General features: G+C 38.3%; 1 protein-coding gene across 1 annotated transcript in view; it reads left to right on the forward strand.

The window, feature by feature from the left end:
- Positions 1–24,658, forward strand: part of CSNK2A1 (casein kinase 2 alpha 1) — a 54,651-nt gene that overhangs the window by 13,198 nt on the left and 16,795 nt on the right. Inside the window, 4 exon segments of the mRNA XM_067707734.1 lie at positions 17,096–17,305; positions 19,323–19,434; positions 23,975–24,076; positions 24,591–24,641. Of these exon segments, the coding sequence (XP_067563835.1) occupies positions 17,205–17,305; positions 19,323–19,434; positions 23,975–24,076; positions 24,591–24,641 (366 nt within the window). The 5' untranslated portion in view covers positions 17,096–17,204.

Here is a 24,658-nt window from a genome sequence, read left to right on the forward strand (position 1 = left end):
TGTTAAGTTCTAACTGGACTAGTAATGAAAACTAAATCAAGGAGCAAATGGTGTTAAGTTGAGAGCTTAAACCGGCTTTTGCTGTTGCATCTGATAATGCTGAATGTCTTCTTTGCCCATATTTTTCCCCAGTTACCTTTTTAAAATATATCACTTTTAATTTACTTATATATTTATAAATTTATATATTTAGTATAGAGCAGGGATTGCTAACTGAAATACCTGCAGGAGTCGAGCCAGTAAGATAAATGTATAGAGTTGTCCAGGTTTACCTGTGGCATCTTCCAGTAGGTTGGTTTTAGAGCCCATTGTTGGGTAATCACCGTTAGCAGATCCAAGTGATTTTGTCAGTGCAGGAATGCAGAATCATTGTTACCAGAAAGACAGATCTTTCTCCTTCCTTCTTAAGAGAAACTGAAGGTTGATTTGTTTTTTAATGTTGGCAACCAAGTCACACTTAGAAATATTTATTATGAAAATCTTTAACAAATAATTGAACTTAATATCTGATTCACTTTTTAAAAACACTGTGGAAAACTTGCACAAGAATGTTCATAGCAGCATTATTCATAATGGCCATAAAGTGGAAACAAATGTCCATCAACTGATGAATGGATGAACAAAATGTGGTATATCCTTACAGTGGATTCAACCATAAAAAGGAATGAACTACTGTAAAGCTATGTCATGGATGAACCTTGAAAACATGCTAAATGAAAGAAGCCAGATACAAAAGGATACATATTGTGTGATTCTGTTTTTATGAAGTGTCCAGGATAGGCAAATCTATAGAGACAGAAAGCAGATTAGTGGTTCTTAAGAGGTGAGGGGGTATTAGGAGTGACTGCTATGGGATATTCATTTTCTTTGGAGGTGAAGGTAATGTTCTGGAATCATATGGTAGTGATGGTTGCATGCTACAAACATACTAAAAACCACTGAATTGTACACTTTAAAATGATGGATGTGATGTTGTGTGGATTTTATCTGTTTTAAAAATTGGAAGAAAAAATACTGTGTGAGCCAAATAGGACATATATGTTTGCTATAAAGCAGAACGAATAGGCTGTGAATCTAGACAGAATATTTTAAAATCACCACCTCATTGTGACACTGTAAAAATTGCTCAGATTCACCTTATGTAAAATGGGAAAGGTATTACCTAGGTCTTAGACTTGTTAGGTTTAAAAGTGATAAATATAAATCCCAAGGAGTAGTATAGGCATAGGCGTTCACATTTCTTTAGAATTGGAAGCTGGAAAATGTTTGCTGCCCTCTGTTCCAGCCTATTTGTTGTTGGCAAGTCTAGGACAACCCACCCTATTAATTATTGTTTATTGATCACCTGCAGGGAGTATCTCCTGGGTAACCTATCTCCATGATAGTAAAGGAGGGAGAGGGAGAGGATATTACACCTTATATTCTGCAGTTTCCTCACTGTAATCAGATAGGTTAAATGACAGATCCAAGGTCATATTTGGTCCTAGTGGCTCCAGTGTTCCTGTTCTTTTAAATGCAAGGTTCACATTTTTCAGTTATAGAGTACTGAACTGTTTCTGTAGCTCTATCAAGGATTGTACGGCACTGTGTTCATCACCTGGGTAAAATGCATGGCCTTATAAAACTTGTGGTTCCAAAGAAACATCTCTCACACATACTGACTGGCTTCACATCTCATTGGGAAGTGATAGTATGACTGTTATGTGATAAAATTTACATGCAAGACCAAAGAGCATCTTTAAAATTGGCTGCACATCAAATATCCATTATACCTGTACAGCCAAACTGCTTTTCTCAGTTCTGAACAGGAGCAGGTCCGTATGCAAGGAAATTTGATTTTTGCCAAAATATTGTCTATTACTGTCTTAATATAAGTTCATCAAACATTTATGGAATATATCAACATGCTTAGGCACTGTGATAAACACAGGGTATATACCAAGAGAAATAAACCATGGTTCAGGTCCTTGAATTGATAGTTTAATGAGTGAGAAGTATGTAAACAAAACACATGTGATAATGTAATGAGTATATAGGGGTGCTTTGGCACCATAGAGGAAGTATTTTGGTTCATTTTGGAGAGTTGTGGAAGGCTTCATTGTGGACGTAAAAGTTGCTGATTCTTGAAGGGTGAGTAGGATTTCCCCTAGCAAGCTGTATTGTGGAGGGCATAAAGTATAATGGCACAGAAAAGGCGGAGGGAGCATGTTCAGTACTCATTTGCTTAACATTTTTAAAAGTTTTAAACTTTTTACAAAGTGTTATGGAAATACTAAGCTGTGCAGTAGGAAGACATTAGGATAGAATGGAGGTTGAAAACTGATAGCCAGTTACAATACTGATTGAAATGGAAATGGCTAAATATTCAGGATTTTCATTTCCTCTTGTATCAGTTTTCCTAAGTCTTTTTCCTCTAAGTATTTCAGATATGTTCTTCATGTTATCCTATGTTTTAGGATACAGCATATGATAGGATTTTCCCCTTTTTTTAATTTTATTTTTTAAATCGGTATACAGTAAAATTGATTCCTTTTTGTGTGTACAGTTCTATAAATTTTGACACACAGAGAGTCAAGTAACCACCATCACAACAAGGGGACAGGACAGTTATTATCACCTCCCTCATATTACCCAGCCTCCCACCCCTATTCTCTGGCAAATTTTGTTCTATTCTGTTCTGTTCTCAGTGACTATAGTTTTATCTTTTCACAAATGTTATATAAATGGAATCAAGCAATATATAATATTTTGAAACTGGGTTCTTTCACTCAGTATTGCTTTTGAGATTCGTCAGAGCTGTGTGTATCAGTGGTTAGTTCCTTTTCATTGTTGAGTAGAATTCCATTGTATGGATGGACCACAGTTTGCTTATCCATTTAAGATTCTTTGGTGATTATGAACAAAGCTGCTGTAAATCTACATGTATAGGCTTTTATGAACATAGTGAGTGGGGCTTCTGGGTTACGTGAAAATTTTTAACTTCCTAAGAAATTGCCAAACTGTTTCCAGAAGGGCTTTGTTATACTATTTTGCATTCCTACTAGCAATGTAAGATCTCTCTAGTACCTAGTATTGTTCACATTTAACTTTTAATTTGAAATAATTTCAGATTTACAGAAGAGCTGCAAAGATAGAATCCTCATATACCCTTCACCCAGCTTCCCCTAATGTTAACGTATCACATAACCGTGACACTTTATTAAAACTTAGAAATTAACACTGATACAGTACTATTAACTAAACTGTGGACTTTATTTGGATTTTACCAGTTATGTCCTTTTTCTGTTCCAGGATCCAGTCCAAGATACCAAATTACATTTAGTTGTTTTGTCTCCTCTAGTCTGTGACAGTTTCTCAGTCTTTCCTTGATTTTCAAAACTTTGACAGTTTTGGAGAAGACTGGTGAGATTTGTAGAATGTCCTTCAATTTAGGTTCTAATCTTTTTCTGATCTCTAATCATGATTAGATTATGGTTATGGCTTTTTGAGAATGCCACAGAGGTGATGTGCTCTTCTCATTACGTATTTAGGGTATATGATATTAACATAACCTATCTTTAGTGATGTTTAGATAGTGTCTACCAGGTTTCTGCACTGTAGAGTTGCTATTTCTCCCTTTCCATACTTATTCATTGGAAGGGCTTTTCTAAGTCCAACCTACCTTCAAGAGAAGGAACATTAAGCTCCACCTCCTCGAGGGAGGCATATCAAATAATTTGTGGACATATGTTAAAACCATCATAGTAGTTAGTGAGTATCCTGGAGGAGATACTTAGAGGCTATGCAAATATCCTGTTCTCTTAAAAATTTTACTAACCAATTTTAGCATCAGTCAGTGGATCTTGCCTGTGGCAATTACTGTGCTGATCTAATGGTAATTTTCTATTTCTTTTTTTCTTTCTACATGTGTAAGTTGAATTCTTGTGTAAGGAAGATTTTTTTAATTTATTAAATCATTTATTTATATAGTGTGGACTCATGGATGTTTATTTTATTCTTTGGGGTTACTATCTAATACTGTCATTATATTTTATTCAAATTGTTCAAGCTTTTGCACTTGGAACTCTTTCAGGTTGGCTCCCATGTCCCTTTGACTACAAGATTTGCCAGGCTATCTTATATTTTCCCTGCCTCGATCCTAGAATCAGCCATTTCTCTAAAGAGCCCTCCTTCCTTTTATTGGATAAAGGTATTGAGAAACCAATATTTGGACACTAGTTATTCTTGTTGCTACTCATTGACACTACTTCTAGGTGCTCTTAGTGGACAGAGCTAGGAATTTGCATCCAGAAATGTCTGCTGTTCGTGGTGCACAGTTCTATGGGTTCTAACAATACTTAGAGTAATAAACCCACCTTTGCAGTATTAAACAGAACAGTTGTATTTCCATGTGTCAATCACTCATGTTCTGTCTTCATAGTTCTGCCTTTTTCAGTATGTCATATAAATGGAAACACACAATATCTAGCTTTTTGGATCTGGCTCCTTAACAAAATATATTTAAGATTCATCCATGTTGTTGTACAAATCAATAGTTTGTTTCCCATTGTATGATTATACCACCATTTATTTATCCATTCACCTGTTGGACATCTTGGTTGTTTCCGTTTTTTTGCGATTATGAATAAAGCTGCTGTCAACATTTGCATACAGGTTTTTGTGTGAACATAGATTTTCAGTTCACTTGAGTAAATCCCTAGGAGTGGGAATGCTGAGTTACATGGTGTTTATTTAGCTTTATAATCAGTGGACAAATTTTTCCAAGATTGCCATACCATGTTGCGTTTTCATCAAGAATGAATTAGTTTCTGTTGCTCCGAATTAGTTTCTGTTACATCCTCACCAGCTTTTGGTGTCGTCAATTTTTTTTAAGCCACTTTAATAACTCTGTAGTGGATCTCATTTTAATTTGATCTTTTGTGAAGTGTCTGTTCAGATCTTTTGCTGGTTTTTTGTTTGTTTGTTTGTTTGTTTGTTTGGCGGTACGTGGGCCTCTCACTGTTGTGGCTTCTCCCGTTGCGGAGCACAGGCTCAGCGGCCATGGCTCATGGGCGTAGCCGCTCCGCGGCATGTGGGATCTTCCCGGACCGGGGCACAAACCCGTGTCCCCTGCATCGGCAGGCGGACTCTCAACCACTGCGCCACCAGGGAAGCCCCCTTTTGCTTGTTTTTTAATTGGAGTGTTTTCTTATTGTTGAGTTCTTTGTATTTCATACATGCAAATCCTTTATCAGGTATGTGATTTGCAAATATATTCTATCTGTGGCATTTTTTTCATTCTGTTCACAGTGTCTTTTACAGAGCAGAAATGTTTTAGTGTTGATGAGGTCCAATTTTTCAGGTTTTACTTTTATGGATTGTGCTTTTGGTGTCATGTAAAGAACTCTGCCTAATCTCAAATCACAAGATTTTCTTATAAAGGTTTGATCATTTTACATTTAGATCCACAATCCATTATGAGTTGTTTTTTTAATAAGGTGTGAGGTTTAGATTGAAGGTCGTGATTTTGTATATGGATGTCCAAGTTTCCCAAGACTATTTACAGAAAAGATTATCCTTTCTTCTTTGAACTGCTTTTCCACCTTTGTCAAAAATCATTTGGCCATATTTGTGTGGGTCTATTTCTATACCTCATTCTGCTCTATTGATTTATGTTTTATCCCTTTGCTAATGACACAGTTTTAAAAACTGTAAGCTTTGCAATAAATAACTTAAAATTAGATCATATGATTCCTTTAGCTTTATTTTTCTTTTTCAAGACTGGTTTGGTTATTCTGGTTCATTTGGATTTCTTTTTTAATCCAGTCTGACAGTCTTTTGTCTTTTACCAGAATGATTTATTTCATTTATATTTAATATAATTAGTCATATTTGTGTAACTTTTTCTCTGTTTCTTGTGTTCTGGGTTTTTTTCTTCTTTTTTCTTACCTTTTTTTTGATTCTTCTTATTCCATTCCCCCCCACCGCCAATCTTTCTAGTTTGGAAATACATGGTATTTTTGTTCTATCAGTAAGATACCATCGTAAATATTGTAACTTGGAGCCATAACTTATCAAAGATGTTTTTTTGAACTTTTCCATAAATTTTGCTCTTCATTTTCTCTTTCAAGTCAAACCTTCCAAATGGGGTTATTGTTCCTTATTTTCTTTCTTTAGAGATATTTACTGGATGTAGAATTTTTTTTTTTTTTTTTTTTTTGCGGTACGCAGGCCTCTCGCTGTTGTGGCCTCTCCCATTGCGAAGTACAGGCTCCGGACGCGCAGGCTCAGCGGCCATGGCTCACGGGCCCAGCCGCTGCATGGCATGTGGTATCCTCCCGGACCGGGGCACGAACCCGCGTCGCCTGAATCGGCAGGCGGACTCTCAACCACTGCGCCACCAGGGAAGCCCGTGGATGTAGAATTTTAATGTGGCGGGTTTTTCCCTCAGCACACTATAGGTATTAAACTGTCTTGGCTTCATTGTTGCTTTTGGAGAAAACTGTTCTAATGTTGCTTCTTTGAATGCAGTCTGTCTTCTCTGCTTGCTTTTCAAATTTCTCTTTATCTTCAGTTTTTCTTCTGTTTTATTGCATGATTAGTTGTGATTTCTTTTTATTGATCTTGTTTGGTATTTGTTGGCTTCTGGAATGTGATTGTGTCTAATTGCTTCTGGGACTTTCTCAACTTAACCTCTTCAACTATTGCCTCTGCCCTGTCCCATTTTCTCCTTTTCTTCTAGTTCCAATTAAAAGTATATCAGACCACTTCACAGTATTATTCTTCTCTTATTTTTTCATAGTTTTGACCTTTCTGCTACACTGTGGATAATTTCTAGCCTGTTTTCCAGTTCCTTAGTTTTCTCTTCATCCTTTTGAATCTACTTTTTTTTTTTTTGGCCCCACCACGCAGCTTGTGGGATCTTAGTTCCCTGACCAGGGTTTGAACCAGCGCCCTCCACATCAAGAGCATGGAGTCCTAACCGCTGGACCACCAGAGAGTTCCCTGAACCTACTGTTAAATCAGTCCATTTCAGTTACTTATTTCTGAAAGTTCTGTTTTGTTCTTCCATGTTTTGAAATCTGCTGTTACTTTTTAAGTATCCTGTTCCCTGCAGATATTCTGAAACTTATTTCTGTAAGCATAGTCAACATAGTTGTTAAGTCTCTGTGGGGTTTTTTCTGTTGTCTGTTCTTTTTCTGCCAGTCTAACTATTGGAGTCTTCAACACCTAGTTGTCTTTGATTACAAGTTGGATATTGTATATGAAAAATTATTTGTAGGATTCATTTGAAGCCCACAGCAAGCTTGTTCATGTCAGGTATCTGTGGACATTACTGGTCCAGGGACCACCTTAAAACAAGCTTCAGATCAGACATTCCCTCTATAGGGCTATAATTCTTCCCTGGATCTTCTACTCCCTTTTCACTCCCACCCTAAGATTGTAACTCTCAAGTCTCAGCTTATTACGATGAGGGCCTCGTCTTTATCCTCCCTCCCTCTCTTCTTTCTTACCTTCAATTTATTTATTATGAGGAGGGACTCCTCACCTTGTGAGAGCCCTGGGCTTTGGTTTCTGTCAGAACAAAATTCTAATTTTCAGGGATCAACAAAGACGCTTTGGGCTTCCTTGCTTGCTTACTTCTCTGGGCTCTCATTTTCTCTTCACTTTTGGCTATATGCTTGTCGGTCTTATTTAAGAATGTAAGAGAGAGGTAGGTGTGTGTGTGTGTGTGTGTGTGTGTGTGTGTGTGTGTGTGTGTGTGTGTGTGTGTGTGTGTGTGTGTGTGTGTGTGTGTTTAATCCATTCTCTTTGGTTCTCACTAGGAGAGTTGACCTAAATAACCTAGCCTGCCATTACTGAAGACAGGAAAGTTACCTGCAGAAATCTTCACTTTGAAAACTGAGAAGCAGTCACACTTTCAGGGATTGTCTACAAACTCTAGCTACTTGTCCTTTCTAGGCATTTTGCTTTGTGACCTCTGCAGTAGAACTGATTTGTTAGAGGAGTGGAGAAAGGAAGAGAATGAGATCTAAAGTGCAGTGGTTGTGAATTAATCATTGTTTCGGGGGAGAGGGCCACATATAGTAACAGTTGAGTAGAATGCACTAGTGTTTTCCACCGTGGATATTAAAAGGTTGTTGATCTGATGTGCTTCTTATAGAGGATAACAGGGTGTGCCAGCTTTTGGTCATTTGGGGATACAAAGTTATAGGTCTTTAAAATTCCTAACTTAAAGAATTGTGCTTTACAATTTGTTGTATTGGTGTTTCTCGTCTGAATAATTCCTGTGCACCCTTCAAAACTGAGCGTAGATGTTATTTCTTCCCTAACTGCCTTTCCCCAAACATTGAAGTACTCCATAAATATTTATTGAATGGATGATAATGGGTTGGTGGGTGACTTAAGTTCCCTTCAGTTCCTGCAGAGCACCCTGACTTAATTCTTTCAAGCACTGATCAGAGATTTTAATAGTCTGTTTTCTTTGTTGGAGGGCAGAATTACTTTCTCTTTATTCTCCAGGGCCTAGAGAAAGTATCCCTTCCTGGCAATCAAGCATGTTTCCTGGTACATAACAAGTATTAGATAAATGCTTAATGAATGAACATTCTGCTCTTGATTTTGAAAGGAGGAGATAATTGGAAATTAAGGGCAACTATGGACATTTGAAACAAGTAATTCAGATAGTATTAACTATTTATGCTTTTTTTGTGTTCATTTGACCTTCTAAACAGTGCCACTTTGAAAGGGGAAAGGACAAGTTTGTATGACTAAATGTTTGTCTTTGCTTCTACCACAAGGCAAAAACATATACATAGTTTGTTCCACAAATCCTCTTACCAGTTTTTGCTGCCTTATTGCTAAGAAGAGTTCATTCTCTGCTGCAGTGCTTCAAAGGTGTTTTTCCTCATACAACTGCTTTTCCTCTAAACAAGTGGTCCTAAATCACGCAGTCAGTGCAATATAAGCACATTCCGCATTCTTTACTGTAGAACTCTTTGTCCTGCCTGGACGAGTATGAGCTCTTGTTCATTAACTATGGTTGATCTAGGGATGGGAGGGGGAACTTTTTTTTTCTTAAGATGGAGACCCTAATAAATATTAGGGTTAAAAGACATAATAAAACTGTTTCACAATTTGAAAATATTTTAAATTTAGAGTTCCAGAATAATCTTTTCTAGTTCTAATACTAGAAAATTGATCTATAAAACTACATTAGTACAAATGACTGATTAGACTTGTGCATTTTCTGATATTGGTCCATTCACTAAGCCTCTGATCTTCTTTTTTAGTTGCCAGATTGAAAAACAGAAATCACATGGAGTAGAAGAGATTAGAGGGAGAGACTGACTGAAGAGGACAAAAGGAGTTTTTATTGAAATTAATTAGTTCTGTTACATTTATGTCAATAAACTTATTACTTTCACAGTACATATTTTAGCCTGATGATTTAGTGAAGTTTTCTTTTCCTTGCATTTTATTAAAGTATAGGTCAAGCAGAGCCATGTATTAATAATTGGCTTTGGTTGTGGTCTGACTTTAGTAGGGAAAATTTTGTTGACAAGATAATTTTTCATAGTTGATTAATTGGCTTTTATTAGGCTAAGCATTGAGCAAACAAAACTTAGCCATGACTTCAGAGTCAGTCTGAGGGCTTTTAAAATAGAATTAGTGATCTGAAATTATTAGCCATGAAAGTTACATCTCCTTTTATGCAATACATGAGGACAGTAGGAACTAAGTAAGGTCATTTAAAATGGAAATTAGGGCTTCTCTGGTGGCGCAGTGGTTGAGAGTCTGCCTGCCGATGCAGGGGACACGGGTTCGTGCCCCGGTCCGGGAAGATCCCACATGCCGTGGAGCAGCTGGGCCCGTGAGCCCTGGCCGCTGAGCCTGCGCGTCCGGAGCCTGTGCTCCGCAACGGGAGAGGCCCGCGTGCCGCAAATAAATAAATAAATAAATGGTAATACTTTTTCTGTAAGTTATATTTTTTTAAGGTATACTTCTATTGTGAATGGTAGATAGGAGAATTGACCTTCAGGATACTCAGGACTCAAGCACTTTTCCCAACTTTCGGATAAGCCATTATAAAAATTGCTAAACTAGAGTTTCTTCAGTATTCTTTTAATTCTAATTGTTGTGGGAGAAAAATACCAATCTTAACTGTGGCCCTGTTATTTAATAGAAGAAGCTATATTGGTGGGGCGGGGAGTGAAGAGAAAATTACTCAAGAACTCTTGAGTTAGTCTTTTAGTTTTCCTAGCTATGTACCAGATGACCTGAAGTGTTTAGGGGTACTCTGCCTTTTGGAGGCAACTTCATTTTTATTTCATTTTTTTGAAAATAAACCAACATTGATTTGATTGATAAATAATATTTACTGGACATCATATAAATTGCAGACACTTCAGCTGGGTACTGTAAAATCAAAAGATTAATTAGATAATGGATCTTGACTTCAAGGAGCTAAGGGTCTAATAAGGAAATTAAGGTATGATGTAGAAAGTGATAAGTTCAGTTCGATAGGAATGAAAAGACATGAACCTTAAGGGCCAGCCATTTTGGCTTTGAATCCCAGCTCCATCTCTACTGGATATTCTTGCTAAAGCTACTGAATTTACTTTGGCTGTTTTCTTATCTGTAGATTAGGAAAAGAAATGCCTGCCACATAGAATTCTGGAGGAGAGGTGTGGGGGGCAGGTATTTAAAGCTGAAAAACTCTTTTAGCTCCAGACTTGTAATACCTGATTGCCGATTCAGTACCCTTTTTAATATGTCAAAGAGCCATTTTAACCTTATGTTCAAAACCTGACTTGTGAGCTCTTCCAGAATGTTTTCTGTCTCCATGACTGGCATCAACAGTCTCTCTAGCCAGAAATCTAAAAGTCACTTCCACTCCTTACCCCATTATCCAGTCCACCCAGAGCTATTGATTTTACACCATAAATTTTGTTCGTCATATTAGTTCACTTATCTCCATTGCTACCACCATAGGTCAGGCCTTTATCATCTGTCTTACATAGGCTACTGTTGATAGCTTTCTGTTTCCCTGAAAATATTCTCTCTTGCCTGTCTCACACCCAGCCAGAGTAAACTTGTTCAAAATGTACATATGGGTCACTTTTCTGCTTAAAACTCTTCAATGAATTTCCATTATCCTTAATCTGCAGATAAAATCTTAAAGGCACATTGGTCTCACTGTTCTGCCTTGCTCATTATTGTATTCCCAAAGCCTAGCATAATACTTTTTGATAGTAGATGCTCATATATTTAAGGGATGAACAAAGGAAGGAATGTCTGAAAGAACCAAATCTGTGGTTGAGAGATTTAGGCTTGTCCCTGTATTTCCTTCCTATTAGGCTGCATGTGAATATACATACACATTTACAGCAGTACAAGTGAAGTAGTATTTCTGAATAGAATAATGTTTATCTTCTTTTTTCTATCTTTTTTTTTTTGCGGTACGCGGGCCTCTCACTGTTGTGGCCTCTCCCGTTGCAGAGCACAGGCTCCTGACGCGCAGGCTCAGCGGCCATGGCTCACGGGCCCAGCCGCTCCGCGGCATGTGGGATCTTCCCGGACCGGGGCACGAACCTGTGTCCCCTGCATCGGCAGGCGGACTCTCAACCACTGCGCCACCAGGGAAGCCCTCTTTTTTCTATCTTTTCACATCCCCTCTTTACCCCATTCCATCACCCTCCCTCATCCCTCCCTGCACCATTTTATTTATCTGAAGTTGCTAAGCTATAGTTTAAGAACACACACCCCACCATCCCCCACCCCTGTTTTCTTCTCCCCGCATAATTAATGAAAGCCAACTATTTGGAATTCATGTGAATGACTCTCTTACTCTAAGCAGATTGTTTGGTATGCATGACAGTAAAGTGAAGCACCTCTTTGGGTTACTGCAAAAATAGCTCGTTGTCCTCCCAGTGGAGAATCAAATTCACCAGTTCATAAATTAGGTCCCAGTTGATGAGGCACAAAGCTGCAAGGGCCAGTCAAACAAGTACTTGAGAATCTCAGAGTTTCATCAGTGAATAGCCTTGCTCTACGCTTCTCAGAGAATGCCAAGGCCTTATGAGAGCAGAAGACTGGGTCATAAGAGTGTGATTGATACATGGGCTAATAAATGGGAGTTGGGGAATATTTTCCGTGTGAGTCAGATGATTTCCACGGAGAAATGAGGTCTCATTTTGTAATGGCATGTCCACCCATGAATTGGCCCTCAGAGGCTGGGAGTTAACCACAGCTCCTATAATTTCTGTACTTTGAAGAAAACTAGGAGAGAAAACCACAGCCTTTTTAAGGTTAGGCTTCTGCTTATTAGTTTTCACTAAGGAGCAATGGCATAGTAATCATTTAATAATAATTTACATGTGTTCGGTGTTTTTGAGCCCTTTCTGGAAGATCATCTCGCTTGAGCTTCCCTTCAGTCTGCAAGTGCAATTAGGCAGGTTTTATAAGTGATGAATCAAAGCTGGAAGAACCCCAGTAGAGGTCCTGTAGCCAAATAGGGATTTGAACCCAGGACTCCACTGCTTGCTTCATCACATTGCATATTGCATCTAATCCCATTTATTCAATTTGTGCTGATTTTACAAACTTCTTAAGTTCATTGGGGAAGAGCTTTGAGACCCAGGGTGTCTTACAGAATATCAACAGAAAGAATAAAATACCTATAAAGGAATATAGAGACTGAAGAGAAAGATACTGTTTCAGAGAAGAAGGTAAGAATTTAAGAGTTTAGTATCGTTAAAATTCATAAATTCCTGGGACAGTATTTCTGCTGGTTTAATGCTGTTGTCTATACCATTTTGGCTGTTTGCGCACATACACACACCTTTACCCGCCTCCCTAGCGTCTTTTGCTGTTGTTAGTGCAGTGATAATAGTCACCAAAAAAGCCAGCAGTCCTAAAGCACAAATGACCTTGTTTCTTTGGGAAGAAGAAAAGTTACAATAAAAGTGTCTGCTTTCTGGTTTTTTGCTTGTTTGGGTGTGTGTGTGTGTTTATAATTAATCGGTATTAGGTAAAGATACATTAGGTTATTATCACCCAGGTGGTTTTATAAAACCAAAGAAATAAATATTTGGAAATAATTTTAAAGACAGTTTTGGTCCACTTTTTAGTAAGTATCTGAATTATTTTATTGTGTTCTGGCCATTTAAGTTGTATACATATGGGACCCCAGAGTTGAACAGAGGCAAGTTATAGGGGCTTTTATGAATTGGAGAATTCGTAGGTAGACAAATGGATCTTTTGATCTCATATATTGCTGGGGAGGGAGGTGGGAGTATCATTGTTTGTCACACTTTTGGAGGATAGCATTAACCCCCATCCTAGTCTTTCTTGCTCTTCCTCTAAAAGCTTTAAGCTGCTGAAATTGTGGGCATAAGGAGACATCTCTTCTGGCTTACTTTTTGGTGTAGTAGCTAAGCTCCAGCTTAAATACAACATTGGAAAGAACATGTAGATGGTTGTGAGTCTCATAGAGGTCTCAAATAGGCACAGTTCTAAACACTTTACACTTATTAGTTCATTGAATCCTCACCACAAACCTTAGAGGTGAATACAGTTATCTCTATTTTGTAGTCTGGTTAAATGTCGTCAGCTCCTTCTAGCTGTGTGTCCTTTGGCAAGTTACTTAACCTTTCTTTACTTCATTTTCCTCATCTGTAAAATGGGGGTAATGGTAACTGTCCTTACCAGTTCCTTGTGTGGTAAGGGTTATGAAATAATTCACATAAAGCACGTAGTGAATGCTTGTAGATGTTAGCTGTTGTTATCTAACTAGTTTATGATTACATGGCAAAAAAGATTATCATCACAAGAATCAGAAGTTTGGTTTCCAGTCCTTAACTCTCCTGTTAAGTAGCTATGTGATTATAGGTAAATTTTCCTCTTTCTGGGCCTCAGTTTTCTTATACACATTTTTAAAAAACTTTTTACTTGAAAGTAACTTCAAATTTATAAGAGACAGAAATAAAAATAGTACAGATATGACACCAAAAGCACAGACAAGACAAAATAGACAAATTAGAGTTCATCAAAATTTAAAAGTTTAGTGCATCAGCGGACACCACCAACAGAATAAAAAGGCAACCCACAGAATGGCAGAAAGTATTTGCAAATAACATCTGATAAGGGATTAGTATCCAGAATATATAAGGAACTTCTGCAACTCAACAAGCAAAAGAAAAGAAAATTAAAAAATAAAGGACTTGAATAGTCATCTCTCCAAAGAAGATAAATAAATGGCCAGTAAACACCTGAAAAAGTGCTTAGCATCACTAATCATTAGAGAAGTACCAGTCAAAACCACAGTGAGATACCACTTTATATCCATTAAGATGGCTGCTATTAAAAAAAAATTACATAAATGCTGGAGAGGATGTGGAGAAATTGGAACCTTTGTGTATTGCTGATGGGAATATAAAATGATGCAGCCACTGTGGAAAAGAGTGTGCTGGTTCCTCAAAAAATTAAAGATAGAATTACCATATGATCCACAATTCCACCCAAAAGAATTGAAAGGAGGAACTCCAGAAGGTATTTGTACAGCAGTGTTCATAGCAGCGTTATTCACAATAGCCTAAAGGTGGAAACAACCCAGGTGTCTATTGATGAATGAATGGATAGACAAAATGTGGTATATACATGCAATGGAGATATTCAGCCTTAAGGAGGGAGGAACTTCCGGCATATACTACAAACATGGATGAACCTTGAAGACATGCTAAATGAAATGAGCCAAGTGTAAAAGGACAAATATTCTACAATTACACTTACATGAGGTACCTAGAGTAGTCAAACTCAGAGACGAAAAATAAAATGATGGTTATATAATTTCTAGAGATGGAGGATGTGGTGGTGGTTGTACTAGAATGTGAATGTACTTAATGCCTCTGAACTGTATGCTTAAACATTGTTAATTTTGGTAAATTTTATATTTATATTTTACCACAATTTTTAAAAATATATGTTTCAACAAAATTAAAATAGTACAAAGAAACATCTGTATCCCCATTGACCCAGATTTACTTACTGTTATATTTTACCCCATTTGCTTTATCATGTGTGAGTGCATTCTTGTATACACCTAATCTAAATCCAGTTTTGTCATTTGATCTGATAGTATTTTTAATAGCATTTTCCCATGTCTAGTACAGGATACAGTCTAGAGTAGGACATTGTATTTAGTTGTAATGTCTCTTTAGCCTTCCTTTATCTTTTATAATATTGACATGTTTGAAGAGCACGGTGTATTACTCCCCACCCCTGAATTTTTTAATAGAAGCTTCCTCATTTTCTGTTTGTCTTTGCCTTGTAATTAGATTGAGATTACACAGTCTTGGCCAGAAAATGCGTGGGTGATGTGTCTTCCTCAGGTTATAACATCTGGAGACTCAATATATTTTTTTAAAATATGATTGGCTTTATCCTGTGATTTATGCATCAGACAGCATCCCATCAAACAAACAGAAGAAGGGTGTTCCCTCAATACATTTGTAACTAAATGCAGAGTAAAGGGAATCTACAAATGTTATAGGAATCTCAGAGAATGGAGATAAGGAGATTGGAGTGGGGATGGGGTGGGGGTGGGGGTGGGGGGGACATGATGAAGGAGACTTAGTTTACTGATTTGGTAGAAAGCGCATTTCTAAAATTTTACCAGCTTTTCCTCAGTGTCATAGTCTGCATTAGTTCAGCCAATATATATTACTGTCTTCCACCAGTTTTTTTATTTACCTACTTTTTAATTAATTAATTAATTTTATTTATTTTTGGCTGCGTTGGGCCTTCGTTGCTGCGCTCGGGCTTTCTCTAGTTGCGGCGAGCAGGGGCTACTCTTTGTTGCGGTCCACAGGCTTCTCATTGTGGTGGCTTCTCTTGTTGCAGAGTACGGGCTCTAGGCATGCGGGCTTCAGTAGTTGTGGCATGTGGGCTTCAGTAGTTGTGGCTCGCGGGCTCTAGAGCGCAGGCTCAGTAGTTGTGGTGCACAGGCTTAGTTGCTTTGCGGCATGTGGGATCTTCCCGGACCAGGGCTCGAACCCGTGTCCCCTGCATTGGCAGGCGGATTCTTAACAACTACACCACCAGGGAAGCCCTCCACCAGTTTTATTAAGCTTGCTCCTATATTAAATAAATCAGGAGGAAATTACTGGTTTCTTTTTCTTTTTAATGAAAGCAAGTGTATCTTTCAAATGGTGATCACTGACCTACGTATTAGTATGTAAAGTTACCCAGATAATAAAATGACGTTGAACTTTGATGTATGAGAACAAGTCTTTATTCTCTTCCTGGTTTCATCAAATATTAGTCAGGCTAAGGTTTGTACTCTGGACTTTGCCACCGTTCTAGAGTGTTTTAGCACCCTTACTTGAGCTGTAGAAAGCTGTTGAAAGGAAAGTGCTGTTCTTGCTAATACTTTTTTTTTTTTTTTTTGGCTGCATTGGGTCTTCGTTGCTGCACGCAGGCTTTTTCTACTTGCGGCGAGCCAGGGCTACTCTTCATTGCGGTGCACGGACTTCTCATTGCGGTGGCTTCTCTTGTTGCGGAACATGGGCTCTAGGTGCGCGGGCTTCAAAAGTTGTGGCTCGCGGGCTCTAGAGCGCAGGCTCAGTAGTTGTGGCGCACGGGCTTAGTTGCTCTGAGGCACGTGGGATCTTCCCGGACCAGGCCTCAAACCCATGTCCCCTGCATTGGCAGGTGTATTCTTAACCACTGTGCCACTAGGGAATCCCTTGCTAACACTTTTTGTAGAATGTATAAATAGTAGTAATGCTGACGGGTTTATCCACAATGCCATTCTTCCCTTTCAGGCTATCTTTTAAAGAGCATCCAAACTTTAGATGAAGAGGTAACAGGCTACTTTGTAGAATAGGATTAGGGCCAGTATACGTTTAAGTATATTTCTTGGGATTTGGGTGTTTTGTTTTAATTTTTCCCCATGTTTCAGGAAACACTGTGATTGGCACAGTTGGGATATATTCATCGGTTAACAGGTAGGAGAGCCAGAGGTATGTTTGAGGCCATTACTCAGGATGCTTTTTTTCTTCCTATATGCTTTTTAAAAATGGTTCCTTGGCCTTTGTATGTTTTGTTTCTGCAGTTTGAAGAAAACAGTTCTGAAACGAGGTCTTACCCCCAGCTGCCTCTCAATACAGTGATTGCCATCTCTCCAAACATCAAGTCCAGCTTTGTCCGCCAACCTGTCTGACATGTCGGGACCCGTGCCAAGCAGGGCCAGAGTTTACACAGATGTTAATACACACAGACCCCGAGAGTACTGGGATTACGAGTCACATGTGGTGGAATGGGGGTAATAATTTCCGTTTACTTCACTGTACTCACCCAAAGGGCTGACTCTTGTGGATTTGTTGAGTAATTCACAACAGGAAACTTCCCTGACTGTACAGTTATAAACCTCAAGATTGAACGCAATTTTTGTTTTCTTCTACAGTAGAGAAACAGGGTATTGGCTTTGGTCAGTTAACAGTTCTGATGGGTTTACCATTTTAAAAACATTTCGGTCTCTTATTTTTTTCTCCGATGTATATATTCTGTATGGTAACACAGAGTTATCTATTAGCTTGCTCAGCTAAGGGCTTTGCAGTTAGGTGAGAATTAATACTTGAGAGACTTTGAAAACACCAGGCTCTTACATAAAGTATTTTTGAGGTCAGAGAATGTTTTCCCATGATGATACTGAAGGATAAAACAGTTCTCCAGAAAGGTGTCCTCTTTCTGATGAGAAGCAAAATTAAACCCTTAAAACATTTGCCCTTATCATGAGGCTAGCCATGTGTAACGTGGAATTCAGCCCAAATTCCATCCTGAACAGTTGCAGTCTGCCTGAACAGCTGTGTTTGCCCTCCTGATTTTCTGTGCAGTCTCATTTGGATGTTTGCATTTCTTGTCCCAACATAGTATGTATTTAATTGATCAGGTCGTACCTTTTGTGCTAAAATTATTTTGATATTCAAATGCAAAAGATAGCAATTTGAAAACTTGGTAAAGCTGCAGCGCCCATACACTATATTTTATATCTGTCCACATGTGATTTTCATAGCATGTAAATGGTCTTCAAAATTTGTCATAGGGTGTGTTTTAATGCTGATTGGGCCATGATTCTTAACGGTAAGTACATTATCTCTGCACAAGGAGGCACAGTGTGCTTCAAAGATACCATCAAGAACCATGGTACAGTGCCAATAAATGTTACCATTATTGATAATCTAACAATTTTCCTCTTACATCACATGCTTTGGACTCTAGGAATACCTGAGTTTTACTGCAGAAATTTCAACTCTCTTCAAATTAAGTGCTTTGAGCTTAGTTCTGCTTAAATGGCACTAAACAACCCTTTGAGTTTTTGGCGTGGTGCAATTTGCTTGCTTGCATTTGTTTTCTGTGCCCTCCCACAGGAAAAGAGCTCAACCAGAACTAAGAGCTTCCTTCCCTAGACCTGCCATGATTATTACATTGTCCATTGTCCTTAGTACCCTTTACCTTCTCTGTTCATTCACTTTCCTTTTTTTTTGCTTGAGGAAAATGAATGGCTGATTTTTTACATTTTTTACACTGCATTTTCAGTGCCTCCAGCAGGAGTAAATAGCATTTAGATCTTATTGAAAAGACTCATTCTTTAGAGCAAATTCCTCTAAGTTGTAAGCAGAGGCAGGGAGAAAAATGTTAGCATTTCCCTTATTCTTTTTCACCTCTGATGTTGCTTAGTAGTCTTGGAATATGGATAAAAGTAGGGGAAGGGACACCTAGCTGTGGTTCATGATCTGTAGTGTGGTTTGCAAACTTCATTACGTGGACTGTCCTCAGAGCTTTGGAGGGCAAGTTGGAGGTCAAACCTATATGTTTGAAAGCCACTTATCTGCAAAGAGACCCATTAAAAATTGGCTGCTCCCAAAGTGTGGCTGAATTGAAATATTCTTGTATTGACTTCCTGTAAGATGCCAACACTGAGCCAGGCACTGAGGGACAGGAATATATATAAATTATTTTCCAAGGGAAAGCTGTCTGTTGTTGGAGACAAACATACATAACAAACCCCAATACAAGCTGTCTACATGTGGTATGTCAATAGAGATGTGAACAACTTGGGATTGAAAGAATAACTGAAAGTCTTAAATTTTTTAATGCTAGGATTTGGAACACACATTTTAAATTGGCCAAATTTTTTAAAAATACAAAGAAGCCAATTTGGAAATTATTTGAAATACGTTTTATTTCTTTTACTCTACTGGCTATAGTTTTGTAAGTTGAATTAGTGCTTGATAATTTGAACTTTTAAAATCATTGTGACTGACTCTTTTTGTTCCCAGAAATCAAGATGACTACCAGCTGGTTAGAAAATTAGGCCGGGGTAAATACAGTGAAGTATTTGAAGCCATCAACATCACAAATAATGAAAAAGTTGTTGTTAAAATTCTCAAGGTAAGTACAAGAAGAGAGATTATAACTTCACAGGTTTTTGGAGTTTAGAAATTTTTTTTAAAGTAGCGCTTGAAAGGGTTTTTGGAGTGCTTTAACACCTTGATTTTATTGCTCCTTTGAAGTCGATAGAAGAGATTATCTTCATTTGACAGATCAGGAAACTGAGGCAAGAGAAGTGTTTGACTCAAATCGTACAGCTAGATTGTGGCAGAGGGAGGGAGTAAAGATTCAGTCTTCTCTGTCCTAGATCTTGCCTAACGCTGATTTCCTATTTCTTACATTTTTAGTTCTAATCCATGCTTTTGTTTTCAATGAGTTGTTAGCTCTACTGTGTAAAGATGAGGAGCCACAAATGCAGACTTTTAGGGGACAGGTGGATCACATTAATGCAGCTAGTCTGATTTAAGTGCCCATGATTAGAAGATGTGAGTGATGGGTACTGTGGCATGTGCTCCAGCTCCAGCTGATGATTGCCCAGCAATAGTGCAAGTCTAATGTTTTTTGGTACTGTTTCGCAAAAAGAAGCTAGACATTTATATTTGTATACTAATTCCCCTGGCTTTTAAATGTTGGCTCGAGTGTTTTAAAACACCGTACAGGCCAGGTTTGGCCAATGGGCTACCTGTATGCAAATTGTGATTTAGTTATAACTGTACTGTACACTGCCATATACCAGGAACTTAGCATACAGTTCCTTGCCACAGGAACTTTTCATATTTGACACGAGAAGCAGAGGGACCCAGACTTTCTCAATTTATAACACCCATATTGCTTCAGTGACTCTCATGGTACCCCTAAGCCAAAAGAAATACACTTTTGTTTATTAAGTAGTTAAGTCCAGATAACTAAAAAAAGTATTTATGTTTCAACTGTTAGCCATTTAAAAAATTATACACATAAGTTGAAAGAGAAAAGTAATTTTATTTTATTCTTATATAACCATAATTAATTACTATTGGGATATGTATACCTATTAGTCACTGCACAACTTCTCAAATGTTGGAATCAGATTGGACACCAACAGCCTCATTTCCTGTTCCACATTGATTTTTGCACAATACTTGCTTTTTGTCACAGCAATTGCTGAAAACCCAGTTGCACAAAAATATGCCATTAAAGAGAATGTAGTGCAATCTAATATTGAAACTGAACTACCTCAGGCTGGTAGTGTACTCAGTGACTGACAGACAGCAAGTATTAATTGGCGTTTTCCTTCAAAAATTAAAAATCCCACAGAACACCTGTTTTGGCATACCTTTCGGGAACCAAAGTTTAAGTATTTATATCTTGTGTAGAAAGAGAACTAGGCTGGAAATCGGGACATTTGGATTCTAATCCAAACTCTAAAAGTAATTAGCCATGGTAGTCCTTTTAATTATTTAAGACATATTGGTTCATCTGTGAAAATGAGAGTTACCAGGATCGAATACAAAATTGTATATAGATATATACTTTGGAAACGGAAGTTCTGTGTAATTGTAAGATGATATTCCTTTGGAAAAGTATATGATAGACTGAGGTGATACATTATTTAGAGTCATCTGAAAGGCATAAATAGTGAGTCTTACAGTTCAGAAGAGAGTAGAGATGGTTAGGCAAAGCTCCCTGGAGCTGTTTTCAGGCCCTGAGTGGGAGAAGGATTTGGATTGGTGTGCATGGGAGCATGGAAGGGAAGCATAATCTAGAATGCACAAGATTAAGAAAAGAGGAAGAAATAAGTGAGAGAAATGTTTCATGTGGAAGCTGTCATGTGATCATACATGGGAAGTAAACTTGGAAAAGGAGATTAAATTAATGATGGCCTGGGAAAAGATAACATCTCCATTTCCTTCCAGCCTTGAAAACTGTGATTTTTATCTCATCTAGGTTGTTGGGAGCCATTGATGGTCTTAAGTGATGGGTGGTTTGGAAAGATTTTTTTTCCTAGCTCAGTCTTTTCCTAACTGTACTGTATATGTTACTGTAACTGTGTAGCTAGATGGTATAATTATAAAGTTCATTCATAACTATATTTAAGTTTTTTAATTTCCCCCATTTATTAGACAAAATTTGCATTGATCACATTAAATTAGGATTTAAGTGACCTGCCTGGTCTGTCTAGCTTTTGTAATTTTAGAGATTTTAAGAGTTCTGTAGAATAAAATTTTTGTAAACCAGTAGCTTTTTGCCATCAACCAGCAGTTGGGATATAGTGATTCAGTAGAAAACAGGAGAGAGATTGATGGATTAGTTCCTGGAGAGTAGAAACATCTCCTAGACACTCCAGCAGATCAGAAAGATCCGGTAGTCGAAGCAAATAGAAAACTTGTGATCAGCTTGTTTCCTAGCCAGTGTAGTGAGTTCTAATAGAAGCAAGGCTGAGGCCATGGATTGAATTAAATGTGGAATTCACTATTAGTAAAACAGCTTCCATTTATTTATTTACTTTTAATATGTTTTTTAATTTTTTTTTGGCCATGCCTCATGGCTTGCGGGATCTTAATTCCCCGACCAGGGATTGAACCCGGGCCCTCGGCAGTGAAAGCTCGGAGTCCTAACCACTGAACCGCCAGGGAATTCGCAGCTTCCATTTATTGACTGTCTACTTTGCATTGGGCCCTTTTGTAGCTGTAGTATTTACATCACAATTCTGCAAGGCAAGTGTGAAGTTCAGAAACACTTAAGTGCTTTTCCCAAAGCTACACAGCTACAAAGCCAGGGTTTGAGGACAGTCTTTCCAAAATGTGCTTGCTTCCTGCTGTACCATGTGCTTAGGACTCAAGAAAAGGTTAAAAGAGTCTACAGTATTGTTTGGTAGTTCCTAGATCTGGATTATCAACCCAAGAAGTGTCTCAAAATAGATCTCCAGCTCTGTTCTCAAGATTCTGATTCAGCAGATCTATACAGTTTGTATATTAAAAAACCCAGGTTGATAATCAAAGTTTAGTAACCAGTAGTCTTGTTAATGAAGAGATGATATATACTTACAACAGTTTCTAAGAAGCGTATGCAGTGTGTCAGTAGTCTGAGGTCATCAGCACCAATAGGAAAGATTGCCTGGTCCAGTGTGGCAGACACAGGTCACACGTGGTTATTGAGCATTTGAAATATGGCTGGTCCAAACTGAGATATGCTGTAAGCGTAAAATACAGCAGATTTCAAAGGCCTAGTACAAAAAAAAAAGAATATAAAATTGCTCATTAGTAATTTTTTATATTGATTTACATGTTGAAATGATAACATTTTGGTTATATTTTTGTTAACTAAAATGTATTATTAAAATTAATTTTGTCTGTTTCTTTATATTTTTTAAACGAGGGTACCAGAACATTTAAAATACACCTGTGGGGAATTCCCTGGCGGTCCAGTGGTTAGGACTCGGCACTTTCACTGCCACAGCCTAGGTTCAGTCCCTGGTGTGGGAACTAAGATCCCACAAGCCGTGAGGCGCAGCCAAAAAAATAAAAAATAAAATACACATGTGGCTTGCATTGTATTTCTTTTGGACCAGCACTGTTTTAGACTGTTTAGAAAGAAGGTTTTGTAGAGGAGGTGCATTTGGACCAAAGCCCTTCTCAAAAAAAAACAAGAAAGATTTCTATACCAGAGCAGATGTGGAAATGATGGGTGAAGATAAAGGAACGTGGAGGATATATTGGTTATAAGCCTAGACAGATATTATGTGTTACGTCTCAGCCATATTCTGAGGTCTTTTCAGGTACCTCATTTGATTCTTGCAATAATATTATGAGATAAGTACTCTTGTTGATCATTTTACCCGTAATGAAAGGTTTAGAGAGGTTCTATAACTTGCCCATAGACACACAGCTAGCAGGCAATGAAAGAAGGATTCACATTAGGCACACATTTAACCCAAAAGGTTATACTGCACAAAGGTGGTGTGGCCGGGCTTCTCTGGTGGCGCAGTGGATGAGAGTCCGCCTGCCGATGCAGGGGATCCGGGTTCGTGCCCTGGTCTGGGAAGATCCCACATGCCGCGGAGCGGCTGGGCCCGTGAGCCATGGCCGCTGAGCCTGCGCATCTGGAGCCTGTGCTCCGCAACGGGAGAGGCCACAGCAGTGAGAGGCCCGCGTACAGCGAAGGAAAAAAAAAAAAAAAAGATGGTGTGGCCATCTTTGCTGTGGTCCTAATCTCCTTCATTTCTGTAGGGTGTTTATAAGACTTAGAGGAAGGAATGGAAAGAGCCCCATGTTTCATGCTAATTAATAAAAAGATTTTTCTAGATATATCTTAGTATTACCATTTACATTCCTAGTTTGTATAGTTTTTAAAAGTTAACACATTAGGACTGATGATTGGAATTAAATGGTAATTCTGCAGAATTTTGGTCTTTGGAGTGGAAATCTTTTTTGCTTTCAATTCAGTATTTGCTAAGTACCTGCAAAATACCTGGCACAGGCCTAGGAGAAGGGGGATTCAGAGATAAATCTGACACATTTCCTTCCTTCAAGGAGCTCATAAGTAAGCCATTCATGTATTACATTACCTGTTGGAATATCCTGAAATAATTGTTTTTAATGATGCACTTTTACCCTTTCAGCCAGTAAAGAAGAAGAAAATCAAGCGTGAAATAAAGATTTTGGAGAATTTGCGAGGCGGTCCCAACATCATCACACTGGCAGACATTGTAAAAGACCCTGTGGTGAGTGTAATAGGTGCTAGTAAGGCCCACCAGAGCTGAGGTGGTGTTTGACCCTGAGCACAACTGGCCTCTGTTTGTTCCTCCCTCTGCCATTAAGTCCTGCTTTAAAAGTGCTTAATCAGTTATACCACTTAACTAGCTTGGGTCTTTCTTTCAAAGAGATTTCCACCCACAGACTATTTCTTATTCTTCTAGGCTAAGAGACTGATAGCACTGGAAACTGAAATGTGTTAATCCATTTTGCAAACTCAGGTCCGATGCCGATGGGCGATGGGCGCATTGTTGGGCTGCCTAGAGCCTGGTGAGACTTCAGCTCCATGTCTTCTGTTTGAAATCCATCCCCAATATGACCTAAGTGTGGTGATGATCAGAGTGGGGAGGGCTTATAGCAATAGAGGGTTTCCTACTACTGAGGCAAGGACTGCCAAATTCACCACGTAGTGTCCGCAAACATTGTGCCCACTAAAGCTGCCAGGGCTATTACTAATGTGTGTTTTCTTTTTCTTTCCCCTAGTCACGAACTCCCGCCTTGGTTTTTGAACACGTAAACAACACAGACTTCAAGGTATAATGTATAACCAA

The sequence above is a fragment of the Pseudorca crassidens genome, chromosome 15 (assembly GCF_039906515.1).
Source record: "Pseudorca crassidens isolate mPseCra1 chromosome 15, mPseCra1.hap1, whole genome shotgun sequence".
Lineage (NCBI taxonomy): Eukaryota > Metazoa > Chordata > Mammalia > Artiodactyla > Delphinidae > Pseudorca > Pseudorca crassidens.